This window comes from Corvus brachyrhynchos, unplaced genomic scaffold, assembly GCF_000691975.1.
Source record: "Corvus brachyrhynchos isolate BGI_N302 unplaced genomic scaffold, ASM69197v1 scaffold6, whole genome shotgun sequence".
Taxonomy (NCBI): domain Eukaryota; kingdom Metazoa; phylum Chordata; class Aves; order Passeriformes; family Corvidae; genus Corvus; species Corvus brachyrhynchos.
Window position 1 is genome coordinate 2,466,027 of NW_008238632.1, and position 16,971 is coordinate 2,482,997.

The window sequence follows — 16,971 nt, forward strand, 5'->3', positions numbered from 1 at the left end:
GTATTCTCTCCCGGCTTTCCTTGTTCCTCTTCCTGTCCCGCCGTTGCCAGCGCCGCACTCAGCAGGGGCAGATCTTCAGCATTGACCTTCCTGAGGCCCTGCCTGAGCACGATGTGTCCCATTTCTTTTCTGCGCTGCCCTGGAGCAGTGAACAGAGTTTCCACTACTCCACGCTGCTCCCTGATGCCACATTCCTCTCTGTGTGTTTGCCTCCATCATATGAGGAAGCCACCATGAAGACTTCCATGGGAGAGGCTCACATTGAGCTTTCTCCAGACCCAGTGCCTCCTTATGAAGAGAGCACGCTGCAGGCCAGCAGCACCAAATAAACTTCCTATGGAAGCACCTTAGCTGAAGCGTGAAGCACAAAGGTAGAACTGCTATGGCCTTTAAAATTTGGGAAAAGATTCCAAATGAGGCACATTTATGAAGGAAGAAACTTGAAGAGACAAGGAATGAGTCTCTTCACCTCATCATAGGATTCTCTACCTTCCATTTTTGAAAAGTGTACACACGGTGTAGCACCAAATCCAATCCAGACTAGTAACACAGGGATTCGAGTTAACAAACATGTCATGCAAGGTTTAAACTTATGGAAAGCTGGGAAGCTCTTCCTCTGTAATCCCTCAGCTACAAGGAAATGGCAATAACACTATAGATTCAGCAGTCACAAAAAGGGCTTTTAGCACATACCTATTTCAGTTTGGTTTTTTTTCTACTTCATGCATTTATTTTCAAACGAGTTTTTGACAAGCTGAGTCACTCAGCCTGTGTGTGTTAACATCACATCATTCTGCAGTGCTCTGGAATGATCAATCAGCTCTCAGGAAAGCAAGTAAACATATAACCTCTACAAAATTTCCAGTAACTGTCCCCAAAGGTTCAAATGTGCACTATGAATAAAGGTTGTCTTTTCTCATGATTGAACATGAGGACAACCAGAGAAGATCTGTTTATTCTGGGTGAGGAAGACTCCATACAAGAGCACACTCACACTATTGCTGCAAGCTGCTTGCCAAGTCTGCAAGGTCCCAACATTCCAGACTACTCGCTTGACTTCTTTTCCAAGTCTAAAATAATAATAAATCATGCAACTTACTTGGTGCAGTGTGTAAACAACTTGGGGAAAAATTAATAAAATCTAGTGCACCAAAAAAAAAATCTTGTCTGTTGTTGCTGTTGTCCGCAGGGACAGCACGAAGAACGACACGGAATTCAGGTCCAGGATAGAATGGAATTATTTAATTAATTACCACTGCATTTATATAACTTGATTCACAAGAGTGGCATAACAACATTGGGTGCTTGACCATCCACCTCCCAGAGTGATTGGCTGAACAGTATAACACCTATTTCAAAATATTTTCTTCAGTGTACCATAACAAGGCCATGCAAAACAAGTTTGCACCTGTGAGATAAAGTCTTGGTTTACAAAATAGCAAACCATTTCTCAGCTAGTTTGCATGAGAACGAAGACTTTCACAGGAGGCAAGCAGGAAAATTTCTCTGCTAGCTTTTTTAGCATCCATAATTCCCCCTTCTTGTTTTAAAGACCAAAACAGTAGCGTTTGTAATCCTCTGCGGGATCCCTTGCAGCAAGGAGAACAAACGCAGCATAAGGATCCATTTGGTAGTGGCTGTTACCAAACTAAACCCAAATCAGATACTAACTTAGAGTAGGCAGAGAGATTCTCCAGCAACGCCAGGGGAGATACCTCTAGCGAATCCAGCTATACGTCCAGTCATTAATTCTGAATAGCTTTAAGGGCTCTAACATTCTGCATAACATTCTGACTCCATAACATAAGAAACTTGAAATTCACTCTCTGAAATTCAGTCTCTGCTTGTAGAAGGATCAGGCTGATGGTCAACATCTTGGTCACCATCAGAGGGATCATTCGATGAATGATCTGCATTCTGGTCATCATTTGAAGGTTGCCTTGGAGGTTGCCTGTTCTGCCTCTGGTGCTGCAGGTCAGGGTGAACACATCTTGCAGGTAGCCATCGCACCCCAGTATCTGTGGAAACGCAAGCATACCCACGACCCCAAGCAATAAGCTCATGCGGGCCTTCCCACTTCTCAGTGAGGAGGTCCCGTACCCAGACTTTCGCTCGAGGCAGGTGCGTCTCGCCTGCAGACTGCAATGAGAGAAAATGATTCAAAATAACAGGATTGTTTGAATTTAGTGGCACTGTAAGATGATTAATTGTATATAGAGCTTTTTCTAATCGACTCTGTGGGTTTTCTCCATGCATTCCCCCTTTTTGTTTCTCCAGAACACACTTCAAGGTACCATGAGCGTGTTCAACAATGGCTTGGCCAGTAGGAGAATAAGGAATACCCAAGGTATGATCTACATCCCACAGGTGCAGAAACTTCCGTGTCTTCTGATAGACATAGGCAGGGCCATTATTGGTTTTCACAGAAGAAGGCACGCCCAAAATCACGAAAGTGAGTTTCCTATGGGCGATAACATCACGGCCTTTCTCCCCAGTATGAGCAGATGCCCACATAGCTGAGGAGAATATGTCAATAGACACATGCACATGCTTAAATCTGCCAAATTCAGGAATGTGTGTTACATCCGAACAGCCAAAGCTGCAAGGCCTGTAGGCCTCTAGGGTTTACCCCTGATGGCGGAGGTGCAGCGAGCCCGTGACTGTCAGCACAAGCACTGACAATGTCCCGAGCCTCAGCTGGCGTCAAATGAAACTGTTTCTGCAGGGTATGCGCACTTTGATGGAAGAAATTGTGCAATGCTTTAGCTTGTGCAATTTTGTCAGGCTGAGGCGCTACTCAGGCAGGGTTAGCTAACCTGTCAGCCCTGGCATTGCCTTCTGTTGTGAAACCTGGCAAATTAGTGTGGCTTTGAATATGCAAAATGTAATATGGATGCACTCGAGCTTGAATTGCACTCCACAAGGCCTTCAATAGTGAAAACAGAGCTGCATTATTCACTTCCTTCAAAAGTGAGCAATCTAAGCACTGAGTTATGTCTGCTACATAAGCAGAGTCAGTGACCAAATTCAAAGGAACCTGAGAAAACTGCTGAAAAGCCATGGCAACAGCCCTCAGTTCAACCAGCTGGGCTGAGCCTGACTCATGACCTTCCAGCACCTGCCACTCAGATTCTTCCCTCCGGCTAACTACAGGTCTCCCAGTTTTCCCAGACCCATTGGTGAAGACGGTGGGCCCTTTCACTGGCACCCGACTATTTTTTGGTTGTAAGGTGAAGCTGGTCAATTTTGCCATTCGCAGTATTTTATGGCTGGGCGGATGCTGAGCAATCTGTCCCGAAAAGTTTTGCAGCACACTTTGCAAAGGAGCACTGTTAGTAAGGCTCCACTCAAAGTGTTCCTGGTGTATCGGAAGAACAATTGTTGCAGGATCCGCTGCCATTAATTGCGGACACCGTTGGCGGCATTTGATTATCAAACAAGTGATCAGTGATCAATTCAAACAATGTGGTGCTGTCTCTTTTGTCTGATGTGGCAAGAAGACCCATTCTAGGATATGTAAAGGGTCGGGCCACTCTTTATTCCATTGGCCAATGATACCTGTGGGATGAAGATCTGGAGTGGTAATGAAAACGGTGATATCAATGGAGGGATCCACTCAATGAACCTGATGAGCAGAAACAGCCTGTTGCACCTCCTCCAGCGCTCGTCGCGCTTCAGGAGTCAATTTTAGAGGTGAATTCAACTCAGGGTCCCCCTTTAAAATATTAAAAAGCAGGGCAAGCTGGGCCATGGTTAGCCCTAAATAAGGACATGACCAATTAATGATACCCAGCAATTTCTGAGCATCATTCAAAGTCTTAATAGAATCTGAGAATTGCACCTCCTGATGTTGTATGGTCTGATCCAGAATTTTGACTCCTAAGTATTTCCAAGGAGGTTGCCGTTGAACTTTCTCCAGAGCCACCTGCAATCCATAAGAATGCAGAGCAGCAAACAGCCGAGGCTGAATCCTCAGCATCTCGTCCTGGGTGGATGCTGCCACCAGGATACCATTCATGTACTGGTAGCAGTATGCCCCAGGAAACTGCTCACGGACTCCGGACAAAGCTTGAGCGACATACCATTGGCAAATAGTTGGGCTGTTCTTCATGCCCTGAGGTAGAACCTTCCATTGATACCTCTGCGCAGGTAACCGCAGGCATTGTTAACTGCAGGCACAGTAAAAGCAAATTTTGGCTTATCATTAGGATGTAAAGGAATAGTGAAAAAACAATCCTTCAAATCAATGATCAAGATTTCCCACCCTGTTGGGATCATGGTGGGTAAGGGCATACCAGCCTGCAATGCCCCCATACTTTCCATCACTTCATTGACTTCTCGGAGATCCTGTAACAATCTCCATTTCCCTGATTTTTTCTTGATTACAAAACAGGAGTGTTCCAGGGACTAGTAGAAGGCTCAAGATGCCCCTGTTGTAATTGTTCCTGGACTAACTGGCGAAGGGCAACTAATTTCTCTTTTGGTAGGGGCCACTGATGAATCCAGATAGACTTGTGTACTAGCCACCACAAAGGCAGCGTAGGATATACTGCGCCCTTCAGTACAGTAGCCCCCATCAAAAATTTGTCCCAATCCGTACCCCCCAAGCAGCCAACACATCCTGCCCCCAGAGGTTAAGCGGAGCTGTAGTGACATAGGGCCGAACTGTAGCTGTTTGCCCCTCTGCATTTTTCACCAGCACAAGTTGCTCGCTTAAATAGCTCTGTGTGGTTCCTCCCAACCCTGCGATGGCTGACCCCACAGGGGCCAGAGGCCACGTGAGAGGCCATGCAGAGAAGGAGATAATTGTCACATCAGCGCCCGTGTCGATCAAACCTCGGAGATGGATCTGGGGTGGATGGGCATTTGGCAGGATTAGGGTACACGTCATCTGAGGCTTTTGGCTGGAGATGGCTGCAGTCCAGAAGACCTGCGGAAGTCCCGTAGAGCCAAAGCTACCATCTCCACGACTTCGTTGTTCTGCCCTAGGAACACAAGACTTAAAAGGGACAAGTTGAGCAATTCTAGTCTTTTCAGGAATAGTAACAGGGGGGGTGGATGTGGAAACCATAGCACAAATCTGGCCTGTAAAATCAGCATCAATAACTCCTGGGTGTACAAAGATCCCCTGAACGGTAACACTAGATCTACCCACAAGCAGTGCACTGAAGCCTTGACCTAGGGGTCCATAAGCATCAAAGGGAACCTTATAAACACGACTGGAGTCTAAGACAACTGTTACTGCGGTGTACACATCCACCCCGGCTGATCCCCGGGTGCTGGCTGAAAGCCGGCTGAGTAGGCCTGTGTCAGAGGAGCCTGGGGAAACATTTGTATCTGGGCGCAATTCCCCTGTGTGCCCCTCAGCCCATTTTTTCCCGGGCATATCAGGGATTGACCATTGACATGGTAGATAGATTGACAGTAGTCTGAGCTGTTGTTTTATCTCGTGCAAATCTGCCAAGATTTGTTCCCCGAGAGAGTCAGATATTGGGGAGCATGGCCACTGCTGCTTCCTCCCCTGAGCCGAAAAATCCCCAACTGTTGGGACATGTGTATGATAACCAAGGGCTACAGGGCTCGGAGTGGGACAAGAGGACACCGAACACGTGGGTGCGGGTGACCAAGGGTGCTGCACTGAGCCCAGGTACAGGGCTGATGGCGCGGGAGCCGCTTGTGGTGCCAGCGTGGCCGGTTGCGCCATCATAGGCAGTGGTGCCGAGGCGGCAGTCGCCATGACCCCCACCGCCGCTTCCACGGATGGCAACGGCAGGGCCGCAGGGAGGGCAGATCCCACCGTGGCAACTGAAGCAGGGGCTAAAGAGAGGGGGCACCCCGATCCTCCTACGGGTGAGGGATGGATATATTTCCGGGGACAGGGGTACACACCCTTTGTCTTCCTGCGGGAGGGTATCGGGAGCCGGATGACCGAACTTCCCACACTACTCGGGGTCCCAGGGAGGGCAGATCCCACTGCGGTAACTGAAGCAGGGGCTAAAGACGGGGGGTGCCCCGATCCTCCTACCAGTGAGGGATGGATATATTTCAGGGGGCAGGGGTACGCACCTTTCGTCTTCTCCCGAGAAGGTATCGGGAGCTGGACAACCGAACTTCCCGTGCTACTCGGGGTCCCGCCACCCTCAGAGAATTCACCATCCCCATCTGAGCTAGGGAAGCCCCCAGACTCAGATTCATCTGATCCTGGGTTGACTTTTCTGTCTCTGCTTTTTGTCCATTTTTCCATTGCTTCGTGTAAAGTCCCCCAGGTACATATCAAATCAGCTACCCCTGCGTCGCCAGCTGAAAATTCATGGATTAGGGCATCCCCCAGTCCCCTCCAGGTGTCTGGGTTCAAAACATTATCAAAGTCTGCAAAATATCCATGTCCGATGGACCAGGTAGATAACGCAGTGAGCTCCTCCTCGCTTATATTAACTCCTGCGATCTGTATCACAGACTTGAAGGCAGAAAATACCTTGCTTTCTTTGAAGGATTTATGCTCCATGTCTCAGTCTATAGTTTCGTGCAGCCCCAGAGGGGGGCCGGTCGCGGTCTGGCACGTACCTTCTTAGGGGCCGCGGTTGCAGTACACGTCGCGGGGTCACCAGATGTTGCTGTTGTCCACAGGGACAGCACGAAGAACGACACGGAATTCAGGTCCAGGATAGAATGGAATTATTTAATTAATTACCACTGCATTTATATAACTTGATTCACAAGAGTGGCATAACAACATTGGGTGCTTGACCATCCACCTCCCAGAGTGATTGGCTGAACAGTATAACACCTATTTCAAAATATTTTCTTCAGTGTACCATAACAAGGCCATGCAAAACAAGTTTGCACCTGTGAGATAAAGTCTTGGTTTACAAAATAGCAAACCATTTCTCAGCTAGTTTGCGTGAGAACGAAGACTTTCACAGGAGGCAAGCAGGAAAATTTCTCTGCTAGCTTTTTTAGCATCCATAGTCTGTATTTCAAAATGGCATTATAATCCTTTCCCCCACATCACTAGGGCAAGGTGAGGCTAATTCAAGTGTGTTGGTGGCAGTGGTTCAGAGGGTTTGCATATGCATACTTTCAGACAATGATGTATGTTATCTTTAACTCTTTCTTACAGGGTAGCATTTTCCCTATGTTAATAGATGCTCTTGTTACAGAAGGTGGTTACTACAGATCCTGACAGCCTCAAAAGTTATGTTGGCAAGCCACAGACAAATGCAGTGTCATGGAATAGCTGACACCTGCAAGGAAGAAACTGTTGTAGCAGCTTGTGCGGTCTTGGTGTAACTTACAAACCCAAACGCTGTCCTGACTTGCACTTGGTGATTTCAACAACTGTCAAGAGGCGTCAACACTAGCCAGTCCTACTTTATGAACTTAGCACATTCCTTAAAAAAAACCAACAAAAACAACAGAAAGAAAAAATCATCACTGTACAGCAGAAGAAAGGCCACTTTAGAGCTGCAAGGTGGTTAAATTTTGTGTTATGTCAACAGTGACACAATCACAGTAACCAAATAGTTCACATCAAAACTGATGCTCCTATTCATATGTTTCTCTTACAACAAGAAAAGAATATGCCTTTTTTAATTCAGAAAAGGGGCTATTTTCTTGAACTACAAATTTGAGATCATTCTTTTTCTAATGCTTCATTTGGGTTGTCAAACTGAAGCAGCAGATGTTTTGGAAAACTCCAAATTCAATCAACCATTTTTCTTTTCAGATCTGATCTGGGAACCGTTCCCAGTATTTGCTCATGTGTTTGAAAGTACCATATTCTACTGCCTCCTTGCATTTTCTTTATCTTCTTAATATTTGGTACATGCAGTTATTTCCAAGGAAAGCTGGAAAAATACAAGAGCCCCAAACAACATAACTGATGACAAAGGTGCAAAGGTTTGAGGTTCAAAGATAAACCACTTCTGCCTCTGGTGTTTGTATATTCCACTAACTTCAGCGGAATTGTATGGATATGCTTGAAAACTCAGACATTGTCATATCAAGCTGGTATATTTTGCCTTAAGAAACCTTAAGAGATCTGCTGTGTTCTGAAATGAGTTATGCTGTTCTTCAGCACAATCTCTTGTTTACCCTTTGCCTGGGTAGAGCCTGATACTCAGCCACTGGGCTCATCATTCTAAACTGCTCTCCAGTTACCTTAGTTAACTACTTAGTAGCAGGTTTTCTTAGTTTTAAGAAAAATTTTGACTGGTATTTCTTGTGATCAAGACTGATATACTTCTATCACTAGTTGGGAATTGTTATTCTCTGCAAGAATATAGAGTCATTGTGTTTCACACAGTATTTATTGGACAACCCTCACATCCGGCTTTAGACAAATGGTTTCTGACTGTTAGCATTGCTATAGACAATTAAAAACAGACACTTGCTCAACCCAAATTAATGGAAACGGTGCCATGACTTAAATTCTTCTTTCTAGTAAACTGCTTTTTAATCCATCTGGAATTAGTATCCCTTATCTCATTCCAACACAGATTTGCCTAGACTTGTATGTTAATAGTCCCTAGTGGGTTTCAACATAACCAGCATCTCCACTCTTAAATCTCCACCCCAAAGAGAAGGTCCACTAAAAAAAATAGAGGATGTTTCTCATGCAAACATACTGAAATTAAATCTCCATTGCCTAGAAGCTGCCTCTGATCCTGTCAGGCTGCAGTGACACACCTCTCAGCAGGCACCGTCTTACTGATGTTAGCGCTACTGATTGTGGAGCAGCTGTCAGGTCCTCTGGGCAAACACCTTGTGCATCAAAGCAGAGAGCTCATGACTTGAAAGGAATTCGTGCCTGGCAATAGAGCAACCACAAATGTAATGGGAAGATCTTTCATTTTCTTAGCTGCCGTAATCTGAAAGGTAAAAGTTTAGAGCACCCCATCAAAAAGGAAGATGTTGGAGTTGAGACCACAAACAAAAAGACTGAGGAGAGACATTAAGTTTTCAATAACATAAATGGTAACTGCAAATAAAGTAAAATAAGGATCCCCCATGCCTGCACCAATCTGAACTGGTACTAGTGATTTTAATCTTGAAGAAAGATTCAATCAGAAAAGAAATTTCTAAAAGTGAAGTGCAATCTGAAAAGGCAGTGAAGCAGTGGCAACACCATCTCTGGACACATTGAAAAGGTAGACAAACATCTGTCTAGAGTGATAAAGGCTCCTGATTGGAGCAGAAAATGGATTAGATGTCTTCTCTGTGTCCTTTTCTGTTCCTACGCCCTAAAGTTATATAAAAGTAAATTTTGTTCATTGTTTCCAAATTGTATGAAATCAGATGTCTGTTTCTTTGAAAATCTCATACTATGAGATTTCATGTGCATCCAGAAATCAGTGTAATATTGGCAGTGGACTTTATAGCCACAAGGTTCTCTTTCTTTTTTGTTTAAATCTTGTATCTGCTAGTACACATACAAAGTCTTATAAATTATGAACTTACTTTGATGTGAAGGGTAGTTGCATTTCAGTTTTCTATTAGGAAAATACTGAGGAACCACAATGAGATTAATTATGTATACACTACCCCTTGTTTCTATTTAGTAGGAAACTATGGAACAATACAGGCCCCCTCATTAAGGAGGCTTCACCAGCGTAGAGGGCAATCTCTGTGCTTGTCTTCCCTGTGAGAGCTGCAGAGTCCCTCACTGACATGGGTCCATTGTTCTGCAGACCCACATGAATACACGTCTTGCACACATGGCAGATTCTTGATCAAAAGACATTTAATGGAAAACAACACAGGTAATTTATACAAAATAGCTCTTCTAAATATCCACTGAAAGTATTCAGCACGCATCTCCAATAATGATACAGTAGTTTCATCTTAATAGAATAGCCTGTCTCTCTCATTTTAGCTGAAGGAAGAAAAGATGACACAGCTCTTTGCAACTACTATGGGAGCTCAGAAACTAACATCTTGGATAAAAATTGATTCATGCTTGTGCATAGATTGAGCATCTGGCACCTGATCTTTGCTGAACTTAAAACTAACTCATGACTCACTGGTTTGCACTTGCCAGTGATAAAATGTGTTTTTTGAAACAGAATAGTCATTGCTTGGCCTTATGAAGTAACCCTTGGTCTAGGAAAGGCAGAATAAGTGTTTCAGTGCAGATATTTCACTTCAGAGAGATGCTGACCTGCAACGAGTATCTTGACTAGAAATTTAGATCCTGTACTAAAGTGGAAAAAACTTTAAAAAAAACCCAAACACACCCTGACATCAAGTCAGAATATCTTTATGGAAGTTCAATAATATCACAGTGGTCAAGAAAGAACTGCTCCCAAAATAAAACTTCGCTTAATCCATGCTTACAAGGATTTTACTCGGATCCCTATGCCAGCAAAGCCTCCAAATACAGACACACAACTACTTTCACTAGTACAAACTCCACTGGCATGAACTATATATGCTCCAGTAGTGAAAACTCTTACAAATGTAGGTTTTATCAGTATGAGAAAGTGAGTGGGCAGTCTTTTTCTGGCTAGGAGAGTAATTTTATTTGGGTGTGGGGTTTTTTGTTGTTTTTGTTTTTTGTTGGGTTTTTTTTACACATTTTCAAGAAGGAACATTGCACAAAAACATCAGATGAGGATGAGCTGAATGCTTATGGCAAATAAATTATTCACCGACTCCTCTCTCAAAAACTGTCATAAGTGAAACAGTTATGAATTTTTAATAATGGAATTTCTTAATTACAGTCTGTTAGTAAATGATCATGTCATGTCATGACTTCCGTTACCAAGTAGCTCTATTCATCACTTGGATAACGAGGTCTTCTGCAGAACAGGAAAGGCATGTGAGTGTGGGGCCTAAGGAAGGTGTCCTCCGTAGTAAAGACAGCCTGCCGTTCTCAGCGGTATGGCTAGCAAGGCTGGGCCCAGCCAATAAATCAATGCTGCAGATGCATGGCTGCTGATGAAGACAGCAAAACCTCACTGAAGACTCTTGGATACATGACTAGGCTGACAGGAGTGTAAGTGTAGTTTCACACTTTCACAAGCTTTTCATTAAAAAGGTAAAAAAATGCCAATGTCTTTCATGTTTGTTGAGGGTATGAAAGAATCAAACTTGTCCGTGACTTTGGCTCCATCAGTGGTTTCACTTCTGATTATTCACAGGAATATCATGTCTATGAGAGTTACCTGTCAGAAATTAAGTTTAAGGAAGAAGCAGCAATCAAAACTGTAGTACTCAGAATTTCATAGAAACAAATCATAGAATCACTGAGGTTGGAAAAGGCCTCTAAGATAAAGCCCAACTTTTAACCCAGCATTGCCATGTTCACTGCTAAACCATGTCTGTAAATGACATATCTACATATTTTTTTAACTCTTCCAGGGATGGTGACACCACCACTTTCCTGGACAGCCTGTTTCAATGTTTGATAACCCTTTCAGTGAAGAAATTTTTCCTAATATCCAATTTAAACCTTCCCTAGTGCAATTTTTCCTCTCTTCTTGTCACTTTTTACTTGGGAGAAGAGACCAACCCTTAGCTCACTACAAACATCCTTTCAAACCAGTTGTGACATTAATATCAGGTTATCTTCTCCAGCCCCTTCTATATTCATTTGTCCCTATAATGTCAGCATTATTTTATTCTCGAATGCTTATTCTTGTTATTTTTTTTCTTGAATGCTTACCTTAGAACTTTTCAAACATTTCCAGCTGTGACAAAAATAAATATTTCAAAGCAAGAGAGCATGGACAGGCAATCCTCTCTGGTCATGTCAAGCACCTTCATAGGTTTATCTTTTATTTTGTAGTGTTTTGGTGTTGGGGTTTTAGTTCTTCTTCTGCTTTTCTTTTTCTCTTAAAGGAATTTTCCCCATACATGTTGCCAAGGGGACAAATTACTGGGTGCTTAAGGAAAACAAAGGACCTGGCCATAGCGGGAGGGGTGCATCTCTTTCACCTGGGTTTGTGGGCAGTCAGTTCCTGGCGTTTGGACAGAGAGAGAGGCTGTTTCTTCGGCTGCCTTCCTTCTACCAGAGAAACCCCGGGATCCCAAGCCCGCCTTCCCTGCCCTTCTGGGAGCTGGGCTGCGGCCGCCCTGCCCCCACCATTGCACTCTGTAGCCCCGCCGTGCCCTGCCTGCCCAGATCTCCGGGGGGTTTCCACTGCAGCTCCTGAGTTTGGATACATCTCATCTGCCACCCGGGATTTGTGCTCGTCCCTGCTGTTCCAGCCTGCTGTTCCAGCCTGCCTGCTCACCGGGAGCCGCCAGCGCCCCTGCCGGCTGCGAGCGGAACTGCACCCGAGGGGAAAGGGCCCGACAGCCGAGAAGGCTGGGACTGGGTTTGTGATTGTTTGCTGTTACTGCTGTAGTTATTGCTGTTTGTTTGACTGGTTATACACATATAGATATATAATAGTAAAGAACTGTTATTCCTATTCCCCATATCTTTGCCTAAAACCCCCTTGATTTCAAAATTACAATAATTCGGAGGGAAGGGGAGTTGCATCTGCTGTTCCAAGGGAGGTTCCTGCCTTCCTTAGCAGACACCTGTCTTTCAAACCAAGACATTTGGTTTCTTGTTTTGGTTTGTTTTTTCCAGGTTCAAACTAGGAGAACTGAATGCATGTTGTTTTGGTTCTTTGAGTGCTATTGAACTGAATTGCTTTAGTGGCCTTCCAAGCACAGAGGGCAGGAAGAAAAGCCATACTTTTCCTGCCCTACCTCATCAAGTATCCTAAAGGGAAAGGAATGTGAAAAAGATCATAAATCAGGATGAAAAAAGGTAAGAGAAATGCCCATCCAGAAATAAGCCTCTCACAAATTTGCTTTCTCCTCCCCGACTTCCTATTTTTCACTTTCCTCTCCTTTAGCTTAATTTCAATTTTCTGCCAGCTATAAAAAAGACAACACAGAAAGGAAAACTACCTCCACAGACTGACCCACAGCTGTAAAGAGCAAAACTAAGTGTCATTTATTATGGTCTATTAGTAATCTGGAATATCTTTTTGTCATTATAAAGTGCTTTTTTTTTTTAAGTGGAAGTCAGTTTCCACTACAGGTAAACCAGACAAATTCAGACATTTCTACAAACACATTTCCCTGGTTATTATTATTTAAATTATTTAAACAGCACAATTAAAAACTCAGTATGTGTTTCAGTTCTGTGGCATTTTTTCTCTCTCTTTTTCTTCCATTTTGGAAAACTCGCAGTTGACAACAGTCTCAGAGGTTAGTATGGCCTAAGGTTCTTCAGAAAGACTGTACACTTATGTTTTAGAAAAATAAATAAACTTGAAGGGAATTAGCTTGTTTATAAACCCTATCTTCAACTAACACTCACCCTTTCTCAATTCTGTTAATGATGCAGAACCTAAACATTTCTATAAATAGCTGATTTCTAGTAGTTTCTAGCAGCAAAACATTGTGGTCATCAGAAACTAAAAAATGCTGCTGTCATATGCAACGAAAGGAAAAAAAAAAAAGCAGATCCATTAGCACAACCCTTCAGTGTTTGGCTGCATCAGGAAGATCAAAGCAAACAGAGGACATTAGTTTGGAGACAGAAGAAGCCACGTAAATACAGTTCTGTCTAGCACAATTCTGAAACTATCACAGTAGTTCTTCTCCACAGCATTACCAGAAATCATCACCTGGAGAAGAAGCACAGTGCTGCATGACAGAGGAGCATGGTGCCCTGATGCATGACTGGTGACACCTGAGGCATTGTCATCAATGGGCCCACGTGGTGCCACGCTCCACCATGAGGTCCTGCATCTCTCCAGCAGCCCCAGTCCTGACACTCCCACCCATGAAAAAGAAAGGCTGACTGGTCTCAACCTGCCCAGTAAGACCTCTACTGGAACCAAAATAAAATAATCAAGTTTTAGACCCTTAGAGCATATTTTTATTACAAAAGTAGCAAGTTAATACCCTGCTAACATCTAGACCTTGTGCCAGTTGTTATGGCAGACTCTATAAAATACAGACACAAATTCTACTTTCTTTACCTAAAAGCATGACCTAACATAAACTAGAGCACACGGAAAGAACTAATGTTTGATATTGCATTTTATGCTTTGCAGATCATCCTGCAAGTCAGAGGGCTTATTTTCTAATCTATTATTCTTCATCTAGTTTATGCATACCTTATTTTAAATAAGGTTAATAGATATTGTAGGGATGGCAGGCAAGCTAAACTATAAGCATGAAGTATGCCTGCATACTGTATCTGAGAGCTCCACATGAACAGCTCTCTCTCTTTAGCTAACATCACTCCAAAAAATTATCACCTCCTATGTATTTTCAGTTATCTGGACTCCTTCCACATGCCCACTCCAACTACCAACTGACCACACAGTTGTTGGAAACATTTATGACTTTGGTTTGTCCAGTCTTATTAAATAACAGGTTTTCTGTTTTAGCTGGGACTGAGTTTCAGGAAATATTTACACTACATGCATTAACTTCCAGTAAATATAATTTTCTAGTTTTGTTACAAGACAACGAATATTTCCAGAATGGCTTGCATTTAGAGCAATTATACTGATTTTTAAAGAGCTGAAAAGAAATTTTTATGAGAATGACAACCTGCTTCCCTGACCCAAGGTGTGCTGGGCACCACTCCCAGCTACCAGAAGAGGGGAGATTGGCAAGGCCTTCTCTCCATTAGGTAGCTTGCCATCATGTTTAACAGACACTAAGATTAAATTCCCAATTTTTCCAGGCTTCTTTGGTGGAACTGGATACCACCACATCCAACAGCTACTCCAAGGGAGGTTGGATTTCACTGCTGGTGGGCCTTAGAGAGTTTCCAGTGACTCCTGTTCACTGGGGGCCTCTTGCCCCCAGTGCTGTATCAGCCCTTTTAAAAGTTGTATGCCTTTATTTAGTACTTCTCAGAAATTACCACAATGGTACCCAACAACACAGACTACTCCAAATGGTATTTTTCCTGCTAACACTGTTTTGAACAATAAATTTTGACAAAATATGTATTATTCTTAACCCCGGTCTTTAGTTCTCAACTGCCTCGCTCCCGGTTTGTGACAGCTGCACAGTAAAGGTTCCTTTCTGCTCATGTCTGCCCAAAGCAGCAAAACAGTTGTCAGTGCCTAAATAATGCCTAGTTCCTTGGGCTGGTACAGGATCAACTGCCCTGAATGGCACCAGGGCTTCTGATGGAGCCTGTCAGGAGATGTTTCCCTGCATCCTCCAAGTTTCTGGAAATAAGAGGGAACTGCCAAAGCTGGACCAAGTGGCAGCTTCATCCAGAGACCCCAGTGACAGTTCAATAGCTCTGCATCGAACCATTAAGTGTCTGGCAAATCAGCACTGTTGTAAATATTTAATACCAGATAGTCTGCTCAGAGTAGACCAGCACTTACTCATATCTGTCTCAGTTTCCTTCCCTAGGCACTCTGCACAGAGAGGACAGACAGATGGCCTCCAAGCCCCATCAGTGTTTGCTCCTGTGTCCCCCTGCCTGCACACTTTCCTCGGGGGGGTGTCTGTGACTGGCAGATACCCTGATGAGGTAACAGCCCGAGCAGGTACAAGGCCTTAACAGATGGAAAAGGGTGAGTAAAGTACATATAGGAGGATTAGGAGTGCTTTTTCCGACACCAAGGGAAGAGCCTGGACACCCTGCCAGACTCCTAGTAAGGGTCACCAAGTACCTGCTGAATTATGAAGGTTGCTTCACATCCACAAGGATCCATCAGCACAAATTACTTTAATTCGCTAAACACAAAACTGCAGCAACCCAGAAGGAGACTCACAGTTCTGGCTTTAGAGCCTTACAGAGAGTGGTAATTGGCAAACACGACACATACTGCTGCCCAATTTTAACCCACATCCTCCATACCTCTGCCAGTCAGGGCACCCTTAATCTAGCTGCTGGTTCAATCAAGGGCACAGAAGCTAATGGGTAGTAGCAGTCCTTACAGCAGTCAGCTTAAGAACTAGAACGAAAAGCAAAGGCTTTAAAGTCACACCCTGTTCACCAGAAGTGTTTTACATAGCTCCTTCTACTGTCCAACTTCTTCCTCTTAAAGAGGCCTGTAAGTTTTGCATCCTCTGGTTCCACTACTCACCACTCAGAAAGTTATAATTTCAGATTAAATGCAATTTGTATCAAAGAATAAAAAATAATATGACAATTTCTATACTGTTTAAGGCAATTGAAAATTTGACCTACATTGAAATACTTGATTACAACCATTTTGAGAGGATTTAAATAGCTGTTTTCCATTCTGTACACAGGCTTTCTTCAGTTTTGATATAGCTCCCTGAACAACAAATTTTTCCTGATATGGTATATGAAGGCAAGGATACTTTCAACAGAGGGAATTCTGTTCTGGGTAACAGTCAATAAAATAGCAATAAATCTTTTAACTCAGTGCATTTAAAAGTATTTAAAAGTACCTATAGCAAACACTGTTGATAAGCCATGGGAAAGCAAGACACAGCCTTACAGACGACTTCAGATGCAACTACCTCTTTCATTGTGCTTTTCAAAGCTCCCCCCCAAATTAACTTTAACTTGCAATCAGATTTCACCTGTGGCTTGTTTCCTGCAGAGCAATCAAGGGGTTCTCAGGACTTAAAGGAACCCTTAAGAAATCATTATGCAGCCAAAATTTAACTTTCTTGGTTAGTCTGGCTAGTTTCAAATTGACTTTGACTTGGGTGCTACAACCTGGCCTAGTCTTCCCAATCCCACAGGCAGCTGTGGTCTTTTCTTGTGCCCACCCCTGACTAACTTAACACTTTCCAGTTCTCAGTGAGGAGAAAACGACTGAGCTGAATAAAGACCACTTAGGGGTAGGAACATTTGTTTTGTCAGGTCTGCAAAGTGCATGGCCCACAGAGAGCTGCCTCCATTCCCAGCAGGCTTGCTGCAAAACAGTGTTCAGGATTAGTAGTGATGCTTCAGATGTACTTCCTTGGGAGCTGAGGAAAAAGGGTGTGCTGGGTAGCAAGGTTTCCTCA

The 16,971-nt window shown here is 43.6% G+C and overlaps 1 protein-coding gene and 1 pseudogene across 1 annotated transcript; both read right to left on the reverse strand.

The window, feature by feature from the left end:
* Positions 1-1,817: 1,817 nt before the first annotated feature.
* LOC108447396 (endogenous retrovirus group K member 25 Pol protein-like) lies at positions 1,818-2,535 on the reverse strand. The gene has a single exon (XM_017737209.1). The coding sequence runs from the start codon at positions 2,512-2,514 to the stop codon at positions 1,834-1,836; it is 681 nt and encodes a 226-aa protein (XP_017592698.1). The 5' UTR covers positions 2,515-2,535; the 3' UTR covers positions 1,818-1,833.
* A 996-nt stretch (positions 2,536-3,531) lies between these two features.
* LOC108447395 lies at positions 3,532-4,662 on the reverse strand (annotated as a pseudogene).
* Between the last annotated feature and the right edge of the window lie 12,309 nt (positions 4,663-16,971).